At 35.6% G+C, this 15,952-nt stretch overlaps 1 protein-coding gene across 1 annotated transcript in view; it reads left to right on the forward strand.

The window, feature by feature from the left end:
• Positions 1–15,952, forward strand: part of Nup98-96 (nuclear pore complex protein Nup98-96) — a 770,989-nt gene that overhangs the window by 296,945 nt on the left and 458,092 nt on the right. Inside the window, exon 17 of the mRNA XM_090379042.1 lies at positions 13,596–13,975. Within this exon, the coding sequence (XP_090235168.1) occupies positions 13,596–13,975 (380 nt within the window). The remainder of the gene's footprint in view (positions 1–13,595; positions 13,976–15,952) is intronic.

Consider the following 15,952-nt stretch of genomic DNA (forward strand, 5'->3'; position numbering starts at 1 on the left):
TGCCTTGCTTTCCATGCTGCTGCTCATTCTAATAGAAGCAGTGCAAGAATCACTTTTGCCTCTGCCTGCAGCCACTGTTAACCTTTAAGTCTATGTATCCCCCCCCCCCCAAGCTAGCAGTTTTCCAACCCACCTAACACTACCTCAACAGCATCAGCAAGTATTCTTGCACCCTTTCTATTTGTACCCCATCCCTGTAGAACAAGTCTTTCCTGTCAATAAGCACAGACCAGGCTGAAAAAAATTCTACCCCTTGAGCCTTGCACAATCTCTCCAGGGTCGAATTGGGGGGTAAAATTTTGTGGGTTGGTTGGTTTTAATGGGAGTTAATTGGTACAGGGGCAGCTAAGGCAAAATTGCACTCGTCACAGTAATTCTGCAAATGATCCCCCCCCCCCCGTCTTGTGTTAGATAAGTTCATATAAATGAATTTGTTTTAAAAATGAAATAAGTCGGATAGATATGCATCATCACTGAGAATATGGTTCATCTCTAATGAATTGTTATGGGTTAAAGCGGATTTAAAATTTGTGCAGCATGATTGTGGGGACATTTGAGGAGGAGGAGGATATGTTTCGTTATAAGTAAGGCGGGACAATGACGGCAATGAGGATGTTCTGACCTGTCAACAAGTGGAGGTGGGTAAGATGGGAATGCCCAATGCCTGTCCTTGCAAGGACAATCTCCTCTTGTCTGTTTAATCATGAACTAGATTTCCAATATTGTGGCTTTTCTTTATTTGGAAGAGTTTTTATGGGTCTGTTGCTGCCATATTGATGCCCATTGGTCAATACATAACTGTTTTATGATGAGTTTGCAGTCCATATAAGGAATTGAGGCAAGTGAAGACACAGGGTTGACTGGACTTTTTTGCTGCTTGATCTGCTCTCTCATTTTCCTGGATTCGAGCATGCCCTGAATCCAGCAGAACCTTACCTGTGTTACATTCTGTGAGATTAATTAACTGTGCTCTGATTTCTTTCAGAATAGGATGAGAGTTCTGACATTTATGTTGTAAAGAAGTTATTGCACTCAAGGAATCAGTATAGATTATTATCTCTCCATTATACCTGTTGTTGATGTGTTTTATAGCCATTTTTATTGCATAAAGTTCAGCCGTGTAAATCCTGCAACTAGGAAAAAAGTTTTTCAGAGATAGCAAAAGTGGGAAGAACCACTGCAGCACTTACACCTGTATCAGATTTGGATCCATCAGTATATATTTGCAGACAGTGTGCGTTTGCTGATGCATATACTAAATGTAGCTGCTGTATACTTTGATTGTCCAATGCCTGTTTTCCCCACTTCCAAAAAAACAAGTCATCACATAATGGTTTGAATGTTGACCATGGCGGCTCCTTTTCTCTGGTGTCTGGGTGGATATTGTCTAGTGGGACACTCCAACTCTGTGCAACATCCTTCAATCTGATTCGAGCAGGTTTATTTTTATTTGGTTTATTCCTGTAAAAATTTAGGAAAGACAAGTTAAAGAGGTAAGACCAGATGGGATGTGAGGGGTGGACTCCGAAGTTTGGCTGCATTTGTAAGCAGCAGCATCTGTCTCCGCAAGGATAATGGAGGTTCATGTGCATCAATATATAGACTATGTATTGAGACATTCGGAATGCACCTAGAGCTATTTTAAGTGCATTGTGTTGAATGGTATTGAGGGAATGTAATGCTGATTTTCTAGCTGAGTCATATATGGGTGCACCATAGTCTAGTCTGGATCGGATTATGGTTTTATACAGATGAAGAAGGGAGTATCGGTAAGCTCCCCATGATATCACAGGAAGCACTCTAAGGATATTCGTTTTCTTCAAACAAATAGTTCCTACATGCTGTATGTGTTTTAGGAAGTTTAATTTTCTATCTAATATTAAACCTAGGAATCTAATGTTGTCATTGACTGGAATAACATGATTTCCCAGGTACAATTCAGGATCAGGGTGCAGTTTTTGTTTCTTGCAGAAGTGTGTGTATAGCAAATGTTTTCTGTGGAGATAGTCGGTAACCATTCTGTAACATCCACGATTGTGTTTCGTTTATTGACAGTTGGAGTTTCCTTTCAGTGGAGAACATATTTTGTGAGTGACTGGATATAGTGAGGTCATCGACATAAAGATGAGTTTCTACTGAATTCGGGATGATTGTTGTTAGAGTGTGTATTCTGACTGCGAAGAGTATGGCACTGAGGAGTGACCCTTGTGGGACTACTTCCTCCTGTATGGAGATTTTGGAGAGTGCACTTCGATAACAAACCTGGAAGGTTCAATATTTGAGAAAGCTCTGAATTAATGATGGTAACAGTCCTCTTAGTCCTAGGGCATGTAGGTCATGAAGGATGCCATGACATCACAAAGCCTTTAATTTCAAAGCCTTTCTCTATATCTAAGCTCACCATGACCAAATGTGCATTCTTTATGAATGCATTGTGCACATTTGCCTCAGGTTTTATCATAAGATCTAGGGTAGATCTGTTTTTACAAAATCCAGACTGATCATTGTTCATAGTAGTTTGAGTTTCCAGATACCAGATGAGGCTATCTCTAAATAGGCCTAAAGGCTGGGACAATTCATGTTGATGATTAATCTTCACACCAGCCAAAAGATAAATAAATTCAATACTGTAACTAAAAACACTTTATTTACAATAAAATTAGTATAAAATAGATATATATTTACAATAAAAATATAAATAACACTGATAAAATATACTAAAAAAATACTAAAGGTAGAAATTAAAAGCGATAAAATTTGCTGTAGCTTTTGGAGGCAGCAGTCTCCTTCGTCAGCGCAGCATATGTTTACTGTGCGGCACATCCTTAAATAGCAGATCCACGGCACACGTCACATGATTCCACGGTTGGAATTTTCTATTTGCGCACCGGGACCGGAAATGGCTTGGGAGCGTGCTACCTGAAACCGTTCATCACGTCCAAGAACAATGGTTAATATCCCTGTCCCCTATCCCTGTTAATAGTATTGCTAGCTGCCCCAATATGCTGTTTCTTCAATAGCTCTCAATCCACTTACGGTCCCAGAACCCTTGTGCATGATCTGTGATGATAACATCCTCTGGGGAAATTTGATGTTGTTTCTCCCAGAAATGGAAAATTCCAACCGTGGAACCATGTGATGTGTGCTGTGGATCTGCTATTAAGGATGTGCTGCACAGTAAACATATGCTAGACTGCTGCCTCCGAAAACTACAGCAAATTTTATCGCTTTTAATTTCTGTTTTTAGTATATTTTATCAGTGTTATTTATATTTTTATTGTATATCTATTTTATACTTATTTTATTGTAAATAAAGTGTTTTTTTAGTTACAGTATTGAATTTGTTTATCTTCTGGCTGGTTGTGAAGCTTAATCATCAACGTGAATTGTCCCAGCCTTGTAGGCCTATTTAGAGATATCGATTTATAGTTGACTAGTATTCATTGGCTTGTTTCAAAATTGTTCACACTGTTGATCATTCATTCCAAAAGGGTGGCTGATTTCGGCCTTTTATCACCATGTTTGAATCTTAATTATTTCAAGTTTTTGTTCTAAAGTTATAACCTTTTGCTTCTTTTTAGTACAGGCACTCTATTTCATTTTTCCTTTTATCAATAGTTAAGGGTTGTGAATAATTAATTTTTAATATAAAAATGTTTGCAATAACATACAACATTGGGCGGATGGCTCACTGAAACAGTGTCGGATTACAGAAGGCATATGCCTTCGCTCGTTCTGTTGCCATGGAAACCAATTCAGAGGTAGCATGTAAAGTTTGCATGTATCATTTGAATAATTTCTTAGCAATTATTGACCAACTATCTGGAAAACGACCATATTAAGTGAATTTTAATCTGTGTTAAATAAATTTTGGTAATAATTTATAAACTGCTAATTCGAAAAATGTGTTAATCAAAATTGTGTAAAGTGGGGATCCCCTGTATAACAGAATGCAAAGTAAACAACCAACGAGTAAGGAAACCAGTTTTGCTCACTGTGGAAAAATATGCAGATGCAGTCTAAGAACTGAATCAGAAGGAATGCAAATAGATCTATCTGTATTCGCCCAACCACATCCCTTTCTGATTGGGCTGTCCTGTTGAGTTCCACAGGTGATTCCCTAAATACAGTGTAATAGATCAAGCCAGTAATATCCCATTCATGGTACCATCATCTGATATCTCAGTCCTTTCAGTTACTGTGGGATTGAGATCTAACTTTCTGAGAAGTTGCAGTTTTGGGTGGGGACTCATGTCATAATTTTTGAAATACACACAGAGGCTGCTCCATTTTCCACATTCCCCAAAAAGAATAAACTAAAGTTAGATTCCCACTATAAACAGCCAGGCACACATATACTATTTCTGAAGCTAAGTAATGGACTGATTGAAAGAGTGGAACTACAGAGCTTGTTCAGCAATATTGATGATGTCCCTGACTTTATTAATCAATCTAGTCCTGTAGGAACCTGTTTACAAGAAACAAAACTCTCCCTGTAAGTATCCCATTTAGTTAAAAACTGCAAGCTTTATGAACAAGATAGGACCACCCATCGTGCACATGGTGGTGTTAGTTAGTTAGTTATTTGGTTTTTAGGAGCATTAGCAACTAAGGCCATATTGCTCCGGGATATGCGGTGGTCATTCCCTGACCTTTCCACATCCTCTGTATTTGGTGGTGACGGGCTCGAAACCCGGTCTAATCAAGAAGCATGTGCTATGCGCTGCTGCTCCTTCCCACCTGGCTATGGAGGCGCCTGCACATGGTGGTGTAGCTATATTAATAGACTCAGACGTCTACTCCAGACATTCTCCTGCAAAACTTCTAAGAAGTTGTGGTGTGCTTGTCCTGGGTATATCACTGAATAAAACAGTGAACTAGGTGGTTTGTCTTATAACTCAACTAGATGATTTGTCTTATAACCATGTTCCACTCGTGTGAATTTTCATTACCTCTTGTTGCTGAAAACAAGCTGTCATATCTGTATCCATTTTCCTGCAGGCTCAGACTCAGCTATTAACCAGTTTATGTTTGTATGCTTCCCACAGTTTTTCAGGAATCAGTAAGAAAATTTTAGACAGTCTGCTAAATACTGATTGCTTTCCTGTAATTTGTAAACTTTGCACATAGAGATCTTCATTAGTGTACATCCAAGCAAAATTAAAATTCTTTAAAGCAGACTGGATTAGATATGCCTGTAGGATTCATTAGGTGATAAAATCATCAAACCACCGAATGCATTGTAAAATAGATATTAGCAGTTACTGGTGTACTGAAAACTTCAAATAAAATATGAAAGCATATTTAACTATTGAAATGTTACAAATAATAAGCTTGGAGCCAATTTGGAAAACAATCCATCCACTGTCAATCTCTTAAATCACTCACTTGCTACCTCAAATAGAAAGCCAAGGAAGACTTGTTTCCATCTTGTTTGGATCCAGTTTCCATCTCTGATAATCAAATAGATGCTGGGCTAAGCCATGTGGAAAAAACAAAAATTCCATCACCATCCTCTCGATTTCTTATCTAGAATGAATGAATTGCTATCTTCAAGAGATTGCAGAGATCTTCATGGAATCTTTCACCTTTCTTTATCATTTGCCTGTGATTCATCATCTCTAAAAGGAAAAGCATAACTGAAAAATGCAAAATTTTATCACAGAGTCAGTCCCAAGTCTGTTGTGAGTTATAGAGATATTCTCAAATAAATCCACTAACAGTCCTGATGGCATAGGCCAAGAGCAGTTTTTATCCGTTTTGACCTTTATGGTTAAAGGTCAAAACAGATGAAATGATGAAGGTTGAGGCGCACGCACACACACACACACACACACACACACACACACACACACACACACCAGTCATTTACTACTAATTTATGGATTTTTCAAAATAGGGTTTTATTTTTGTTGATCTTCATTTATAAATGAGTTTACAGTTAATTTTTTTTTTAATAATAGAATCCAAAAATTGTTCACAGTTGTTATATGATAATATTAAGTATTGAGGAAGATAAATGCAGAAATACAATATAATAATACAGGAAAACAATGCAGAAAAATGAAATATGGGTGCCGCTTATTGTGATCACGTTTGGTTTACAAAAATTGATAACATTAAATGTAGTTTTTTTTTTTTTTTTTTTAAATTACAGAAGTTACAAAAAGATGCATTAGTTTATCTTCAGCATCCAATGAAAACCAAGGGGGAACTTAATGAAGTGTTATTTCATTAAGTGTTATTTCATTGATAATATTGTCTCACCTTTTTGATAATTGTTAGACATTGAAATAAAGCCATGAAACTATAATATCGGGATGAATCTGGAAACATTCCCTATCAGTTATGGCAGGAGACTGTATAAATTGAATGGGGAGGCTACACTTTGCAGAGCAGCACACTGAAGTTCTAAACTGCTGCGTTCTCAAAACGGGGAGAAAGGGTCATGATCAACCCCTATACGATGAACATATTTTGGTAAGGCTGAATGATGCAGAGAGCAAACATGGCCCGAATAAGAAAAAAATCGCATCTGTTTAATCAAAGAAACACAAACAATAACTTTCAAATTCTACACAAAAAATAAAAGTGCAGATAGTGGAAAACGTGCTCACCATAGTTGCTATTATTTATGTCCACTTATCATGGTACTGTAAGTTTATAGGATTCTAATATTCGCATTACAGTAAAAGATATTTTGGTAAGATCAAAGAAGATCACAATTGGAGTGGTGTTTTGCTGTCACTTCTCAAATTTTGACAGCAACATGAATTGATTCAGTTTTAAAAAAAAAAAAAAAAAAAATCATGATACAGTCGAACTTGGTTATAACGAGCATTAAGGGACTGACAAAATTTCCTCATTATAACCGTTACTCACTATATCAGTGATAGCAGAGATGGGGAAACCCCTGGCACTGTTACACAATGAACATTTTATATCAATGATGAGTTAAATCTACCTCCTATTTTTTTTTTTTTTATTTTTTTCAATAACTTGGTAAAAAGATAGATTTAAAAAACAAAAGAAATATTAGAGAGAAGAAAATAATATAAGTATATACTTACATATTATTTGTATTAATATGCACAATTTATTTGTCTGTAATTTTAAAACCATACACTTAATACTAAACACGATTTCAATTAGTCTTTATTTATGAATCTTAAAATTAATGTTAAAGGTTTCACTTTGATATTTCTTAAGTTTCCCCTTAAAACTCTCAGTGTGTTAAAAGTCTCATTACTTGCCTCAGTTCCTTCAAAAAAATTTACTAATGTGTCCCCTTGAGCTTGTGGGCACTGAATTTGATTCACTTTCAATTGTCATCATCTTTACCATCGTCATTATTGTCTTTGTTGAGCACAGCATCTACAATATCACTCTCTGTAGGAAGACACTAAGCCGTGAACCTGGTATTTAAGGATGTGTCATTTAAGTCTCACTATTACTGAGGAAGGAGGAAGACACCTCCGAAAGCTCTAGTGTTTTTTATCGTCTTTTTATCGCTTTTATATTTATATTTTAATGCATTTTAACTTATTTACTTATTTTACTTTTGTTATAGTTTAGTTTTTTGTAAATATTATTTTACAGTCTTTTCTATCATTTTATTTTATTTTATTTCATTATTCAACCAGTCATAAACGGTTGGTGTGTGTGTTTAAAATTGGTAGTATGAATAATCCCAACCTCAGAGGCCTTATTGCAGATATAGGAAGACACTAGTTAATAAGTTGTCATTGACTCATACAACTTCATCGATGTTATCTGTATTAAAACCTACAATGTTGTTACCTAGCAACCATTCAGATAATGGTAAGTTGTTTTCTTCTTTTCCATCTTCTTCATCTACAATTGAAATTTCATTTGAATTTAATTTCGATTTCTTGAAGAAATTCGATATGGTTGTTGAAGTAATGTTGTTTCACGCATCATTCAATAAATTTATAGCATCCAATATCGATATAGACTCGGTAAGTTTCTGTTCTCTTTGACTGAGCAGATGTAGAAATAGGAATCTTTTATAAGATCTTTTAAAACTCTTGATTACACCTATGTCCATTGGTTGTAAAATTGATGTCGCATTGTGAGGCAGAAACACTAACTTAATGTTGGACAAATTTTGAATCTGGGGCTTGAAGCTCTTTATTCCAATCATTTACATATTGCCAAAAAATATCCGAAGTCATCCAAGCTTTCTTGTTTGCAGTGTAATCCACAGGAAGTTTCCTTACGTTTTTGAAACACTGAGGTTTTAACGATTTTCCAATTAAAAACATTTTTTTTTATCAATTCCTGTCATATTTGCACATATGAACACTGTCAAGCGAGTCTGATTTTTTTTCGAACAACACATTTCTCCCCTTTGAATTTAAATGTATTGTGAGGTGTCAAATTATAAAAATATCCTGTTTCGTTGACGTTGTTGTAGTAATAGTGGCAATGTGATGCAAGCAAGCATATCAGCACATCAGCCAAAAAAAAAAAAAGATTGCACACAACCATTCCCTCTGAAACTTTGCCCAGTTCCTCCTTGAATTTATTTAAGCCAGTGCTTTTTTTTTTTGTAAAAGAATAGGTGCTGGTACTCATTCTTTGCTATCAGGAAAAATTGAAAATTAAAAGGACATGAAAAGTGCAGTACTCTGAAAAATTATTTCCTAATATTGTTAGTTTAGTAGTAATGTTTTTGGAATAAGAACAACAAATTAAGTATATTAACACACAGTTTATTAAGCATAAATTTATTATTCGAGTACAGCAAGCCCTCGTTATAATGCGGTTCGCTTTACGCTGATTATAGTAAGATATGGTAAGATATACCATATCTTACTATAACACTGTTACAAATCACTGTAATGCATCTTATACAGATGCATTTTTGGCATATTTAATGAAATCGTTTTGTTTGATGGAGTTGATAGCTTGAAATACATAAATACGGCATTAAAACATTTCCCACGCCGACTTCAGAAATTTTCCCACACTCAGTGAAATTTTCTCGCACGCTAATTTAATTGCAGTACAATGTCTTGTTACATAGTTCCGAAATCAACATTTTAAAAAATGACCAAGTATATTGCTTGGGTATATGCATTTATCCGAAGTCTAGTCATCACTCAGTACAGTATTAGATATAGTGCGTAACAGACAGTTTACTCGAACATTGAATCATAATTAATGCAACGAACGCAGTTACAATTTCGAAGCATTAATAATGGCGGATAAGAATGAAAAAGGTACATCTGGACGCAGTACGAAGACTATAAATTTAAGAAAATGACTGAATTTGAAAATTAAATTAGATGTTTTGATGCGAATTGATTCCAGTCAACGACAAGCAGATGTGTGCCATATTTAGGACTAGCAAGTTTAACTGTAAGAACAATTATAAAAAATAAAGAATCAATTTTAGCAGCGGGAAAGACAGCTGTTCCACTGAAAGGAACTAGGGCTGGGCCGGCTATTAGGATTGAAATGGAGAGGCTTTAACTAATTTTATTGAAGATAATATCCAATGTAGAATTCAGTTAAGTTAAATATTATATATATATATATATATATATATATATATAAAAAAAAAAAAAAAAGTGAGTGAAAGATTAGCCTATATGATGATCTGAAGAAAACTCACCTGGGGGGGGGATTGAATAGATTTAAAATCCAGGGAGAAGCCGCAAGTGCAGATCAAAGAGCCGAAACTCAAAAAAGAACTTGTTAAAATTATTGAAGAGGGGTATTATGTGTTGTACTTCTCAACAAGTTTTTAACATAGATGAAGCAGGACTTATTTTGGAAACGAATACCTAAAAGAAGTTTCATATTGAAAGAAGAAAAAAACCTGCCAGGTTTCAAAGCAGCGAAGGATCGGTTGACTTTATTGTTCAGTGGTAACGCTGCTGGGGATTTAAAATTAAAACCCCTTTTAGTTTACCAGGAAGAAGGCCAAAGTACAACCCAAAATCAACACATTTTTCATGATATTCATCAATTAAAATCAATTTAGATAAATTAAATTCATGATTTTAATTGGAATTTTATAAGTTTAATTTTGATATGTAAGTAGTTACCACATAATTATATATGTATTTAATGCAGAATATTTTATATGTACAGGTATTTGAATATTAAATATTTTGACTGACATTTGTGCATCTTTTCACTGCCGTTATTATTGATTAGGAAATATCCTATGACACTGACTGCAACTCACAAATACATATGTTACCTTATGGGAATGCGGCGCTTGCTTAACGCAGATTCACTTAGTGCTCTGTTTTTCCGGAGCGAATTATCAGCGTTAAGCGGGGGCACCTGTACATATACTAGGGAGCTTCACCCTCTGCTTGCTGCGCTCGCTTCTTTTGATAAAATAAAATAAAATACTTAACAGAAGCTTTCGACACAGTGTGTGTCTCCTCCTTAGCTATAAATACATAAATACGTTACAGATGGAAATCAAGAATGGTACCGCGTGGTCATGTTGGATAAACAAAGCACGTGCACGAAGTTTATCTAGCATGAACACGCTTAAGCTGAAGCTTGTTTTACCACAGTAAAACAAGCTTCCATTATGTATTTTTTGGGTATTACCAATGTAACCCGCATCTCTCTTTTCCCATTGGCTGAATAAATATCACTAGGAGGAAAATTATTTTAATGTATAGAAAGATAAAAAAAAATAAGTAATAAGTAAAAAAATAATAAGCAAAAATTAGTAAAAAAAAATTTCATAATAAAGTTTTTATAGAATATTCCAAATTTTTATTGAGTTGTCATTCACCACACCACGCCGACTTCTTTTCTTGTTTGTGTCTGTTACTGAATGACATTTCCGAAGCAGCCACGAATCTACATATTTTGCTGCATCGAAGTGTGTCGGCGCTGGGCCTACAATTTAAAAAAACAGTAGTGAAGAAACTGTTTTTGTCATCAACGGAGCTCTGGTTGGGCTGACGATCAGATTCATTTGTGAAAATCCTCTTTCACATTCACTCGATGAAACTGGTACCGTACTCAGAGCGTCCGTCAAATGCTTCAATTCTTCCAAAACCATCTTTTCAATTAGGTATTCCCGAAATCCACGAATTGTATTTCTTTCATTTAACTGTAACCTCATTGACAATTTTCCAACTTCATTTTCACCAAATGCCAACAATTCATGTTTAAAGGTTTCATACCTATGGTCATATTGCTGATGCACCCAATAAATCCCCAAACAAAACAAACAAACCTTCGTTGTCCTCATTTTCCTTATCTTGTTATCAGTATTGTTACTAGTTCTTAAATTTGAATTTTTTTTTTTTTTTTTTTTTTAAATCGTTCAAAATGTCATTGATATTCAGCTACTGCAACCATGTAAACAGAGAGAGGGAAAATTTACGGAAAAATGTGGATAACACACTTCTGCGAAACAACAGATGATCATTTGTCGGGGTAAAAGAAAATAAATCTTCCCTAATTCTCGGAGGGGACACTTACAGTTGATTCACAGCGGTGTCCAGCCTATGGCCCGCACACAAAGTGAACAGAAATTTAGGGAATATTACAAATTTCAAAGAGTACTGCATGCAAATGTCTCAAGCCACTGTTAATGAAGGTGCCAGTACGTTGTACCATTGTGTACCATCCCAAAAAAAGCACTGATTTAAGCTATCAACTTCCATGACAGATGGAAGTTTGTTCCAGCAATTAACCGCCTGCTGGCAAATTTCCGCACATCTATTCTACAACTGTCTTTCCTCATTTTGAATTTTTGCCCCCTCAGGTTCGTAATCTGAGCAAGCAGAAGAATCCCATCAGAATTCAGCATGCTCAACCCATTCAAAGCCTTGTACACCTGAATCAGATCAGATCACCTCGCAGGTGCCTAGTCTCCAGTTGCTGCAATTTGCAGAACTTAAGCATTTCTTGGTAATGAACCCCTTTGTTGCCCTTCTCTGTACCCTCTCAGGCAACACTCCTAAAATGAGGCCTCCACACCTGTATGCAAGATGCAATGTGTGGCATGACCATTGCCTTATACGAAGTGATAATCACCTCCTTTTCCCTGCTAGCAAATTTCCTGTATATCATTGACAATGCCCCATGACCTGCTCTGGCATCCTGTCTGCATTGCTCAGAAAACTTCATGTCTGACTGCATGATCACCCCCAGGTCTTTTTCATTTTCTACCACCCTAAGTACTATTTAATTTGTCAATGTCCATCTGCCCAAGTTTTTTAGATCCTGTTGCAGTATCACAACTGCTGTGGATGTCTTCGTCATTGAAATCTTTCCTGATTTCTGACCAAACAAGTTCAATCCCATTCATTTGTCATTATTAGGTCTGCAGATCGAGATTCTCCACTAATTTTTACATAAACGATGTTATGTCCGACGTTAAATTGATCCAACCAACCATTGTTACACCCAAAATTGTCGCATCCAAATTGTTTAGCAAATTTTTCTTCTTGAGCCTTGAAGATCAGACTATCTATTGAAAATCCAGCACTTCTTTGTGTGATGAACCATTGAAACAATGCTTCATCAGCATTTGTAACCTCACACATTGTATTTTTTTTTTTTTTTTTTTTTTTCCCGGTTATGTTCTTTTCCAGTACCGATATGTAAACATCTTTATTCTTCCATAATGTTGATACACTTGAAGAGGACAAAGAAAACTTTTTACACACTTCAAAATTTTCTGCACCACGTTCTAACTCACGAATAATTTCAACTTTTTTGCAAATCAAGAGACACTTTCTTTTGTTAGTAGACATGTTTCTGAATGAAGGGTTCGTTTCTAACTGATTTTACTTTAAAATGATAAAGTGATCTGCATACAACGTTCCTAGAAGTCTGTTTCCAAAATTCTTAGAAGTCCCGAAATAAATTTATGGTTCAGTGAATACAAGACAATATGTAAATATGGTAATGTGACAAGCAGAACACTAATGCACTATTGTGTAGTCCCCAGAGGACAAGGTCAAAAACCGGCTGCTAATCCAGTGCAGGTGGTCATAAAGCTAAGTCGCTCAATTCATTTTTGTCCAAGAATTGGGTTTTTTCGACTACCCGAGCAATGAAGAATAGTTGTTTGGTATAGTACACTCGTTATAACAGTGAGCGATTATATGGGAATATGCATAAATTAAAATTATTTTAATTTATCCATATTCCCATACAATCGCTTTAATTTTAATTTATGCATATGGGAATATGCATAAATTAAAAATTGATTTTAATATCATAGCAAAAAGCTATGATTTTAAAATCAATCATTAAAATTATAGCTTTTTGCTCAATTACGGCTGTGATCTCATTATTTCCGTATTCGTTATAACCAAGTTCGACTGTATTTCTTTAGGTGTGGAATAAGTTGTGGTATAGATAAAGGCATTAGCAAATATTTCACATGGGTACTCATTTAAAAGGACTACCAACACGAATTTGGAGTAGTAAAAAATGCAGTATATATGATAGGAATAAGAATTTTTTCAGGATTGTGGCTTAATATGTCTAAAAAACATTTAACTTTGAATTTACTAATAATTATAATCTTACATTATAGTTTATATTTTTACTTTATTTTATTATATTTTTTCCAGATGTCCAGTGGCATCTCTTGATGATACTATTGCAGCCCTTCATACCAAAGGAACAAAAAATCCAGCACCGTCCTTAGGAATCAGTAATAGTTCAGATGTCGATGATAATGAAAGGGAGAGTTTGCAAAATGCCACAGTAAATGGTGAAAGCAGTCAAGATAGCGATCTTGGGCAAGACAATTCAGATACACCTCATCCTGCAGGAATAATCTTAAAAAGACCAGGATATTATACTATTCCACCTTTAGAAGAACTAGCTGATATGGTTGATGATGATGGCAACTGTTTTGTAGAAAACTTTACTATTGGTCGTGAGGGTTTTGGAAATGTCTTTTTTCCAGGAGTTACCAATGTAGCTGGCTTGAACGTGGATGAAATAGGTAATGAGCACATTCTTATGAAATATTCAACAATTTATTGATACTGTAAGCTATAAAACTGATGTTGTAAACTATAGAATTAAAGATGTTCCAGTAGTTAAAGGCATGGGTTTTAATTTCAGAATAGGGGTCTATGACATTGATATCAATATATTTATCAATACCAATTTATTGAACAATATCCTGTAGAGATAGAGGTCATAATCCAACTGTATAAGACAGTTGTAAGACCATGTTTAAAATACTGTGCCCAAGTTGGAGACCTCATCTGAAAAAGGGCATTGGGCTCCTTGATAGGGTCCAAAGGTATGCAATTGTCATATGGGCGACTCTATGAGGAAAGACTTCGATCAAGTGGGTTACGTAGCTTGGCAACCAAGCACCATATAGCGGACCTGATTAATGTTTATTAGGTTTTGAGAGGGATTAGTAAAGTGAATAAAGGCAGAACTTTCGTTGTTATAAAGAATTCTAGAGCTAGGGGTCCATAAAACCAAATTACAGGAGAAGAGGTTTAGACTAGATTGTAGTCAGTGTCACAGCTTACTGAGGTTGAAAGTTTGAAGAAATTCAAAGATGAGCTGGATTTTGTATTTGTATTTCCTTATTTACTTTTTTTTCTTTCCCTTTTTTCTTTTATTTTATTTTTTATCTATTTATTTTATTTTTCAGTGAAGCAAGCCCTCTGGCTTCCTTGCACTATATGACTAATAGTAAAACTTAGTAGTTAATGCTGTTCTAAAAGTGACACTACTTCTGAGCAGACAAATATTTTCAGTATGAAAAATATTTCATGACACAATTTTTAGTATGGAATTTAGGTATTTTCAAAAACAATAGTGTTTTTCTGTTTTTGAAACCATTCTTTGGAATGGTTTTAGACATTCTAAAGCCCTTTATGATGAAATTTTATTTTAAATCAGGTTAATTATTTAGTTTCCAGTCATTACAGAATTGATTGCTTATCTTACACTTTATATCGAACAATTTGATAAATATGTATCGTCTTTGATTGTAATATTGTCTTTCTATCAATTTCAAAATTAGGCGACAATATATATGTATAAAAAAGTCTCGTTTCCCTTCAACACATCTAGAAAATATCTAGAAAAGTTGGACAGATAGGCTGAAAAGTGGCAACTTTTCAGCCTATCTGCCACTATTTTCTAGGTGGTAGATGACTCTCATCAACCAGTGCAATACCACCACTTTGCTTATTGGAGGCTTGAAGTGGTGGAAGCCATGTTTAGTCTCTAGAGCTAAGTTCCGGTCAACCTTTCCCTGTCTCTTCCATCATGCAGTATGATTGATGAACTTTGAGGTTATGACGAACATCGTGGCGAGATCCAATATTCCTTACATTTCGAGTGTACAGCTCTAAAACGGTGTTCGCAGGTCGGCCACTAGTTAGTACACCGGACCGAACCTATTGGTAACTCTCTAGGAGGCTTCCAGATCAGCTAGTGTATAATTTTGCTGTCTCTACTCTGCCAGATAGTGACTGGAGGGAGTCCGAGTAGTGTGTATGCAGGGAGCATTGTCGAGGCCACGTTATGTCAAAGATCTGGGTATATTCTTACCATGTGTACGCCATATCCAAAAATTTCATTACTTCATACAGTATGTCCCACCCACTTTTTCTTACTATTGAATACACAATGAATTGTCAAACTAATAGAGCAAGCTTATCAAGATCTAAACCTCCCAAGCACTTCCTAATTCATTTCACAAATATACGTGGTCTCAGTTCTAATCTCAACGATGTCCATTTCCACTTGCAGTCTGCCAAACCCCATGTACTTTTTCTGACAGAATCTCAGTTATTGGTTGATTCAACGACTGATCATCTCAGATGCCCAAATTATTCGCTGTATGATTCCTTTCGCCTCAAAGGTGGTACTTGTGCATATCTCCGTTCCGATATTCCCTGTCAGAGACTTGGCAATTTGGAATCTCCTCTCTTTGATCTTCTCTGGC

Source organism: Mastigoproctus giganteus, chromosome 8, assembly GCF_048544385.1.
Source record: "Mastigoproctus giganteus isolate SK-2022 chromosome 8, ASM4854438v1, whole genome shotgun sequence".
Classification (NCBI taxonomy): domain Eukaryota; kingdom Metazoa; phylum Arthropoda; class Arachnida; order Uropygi; family Thelyphonidae; genus Mastigoproctus; species Mastigoproctus giganteus.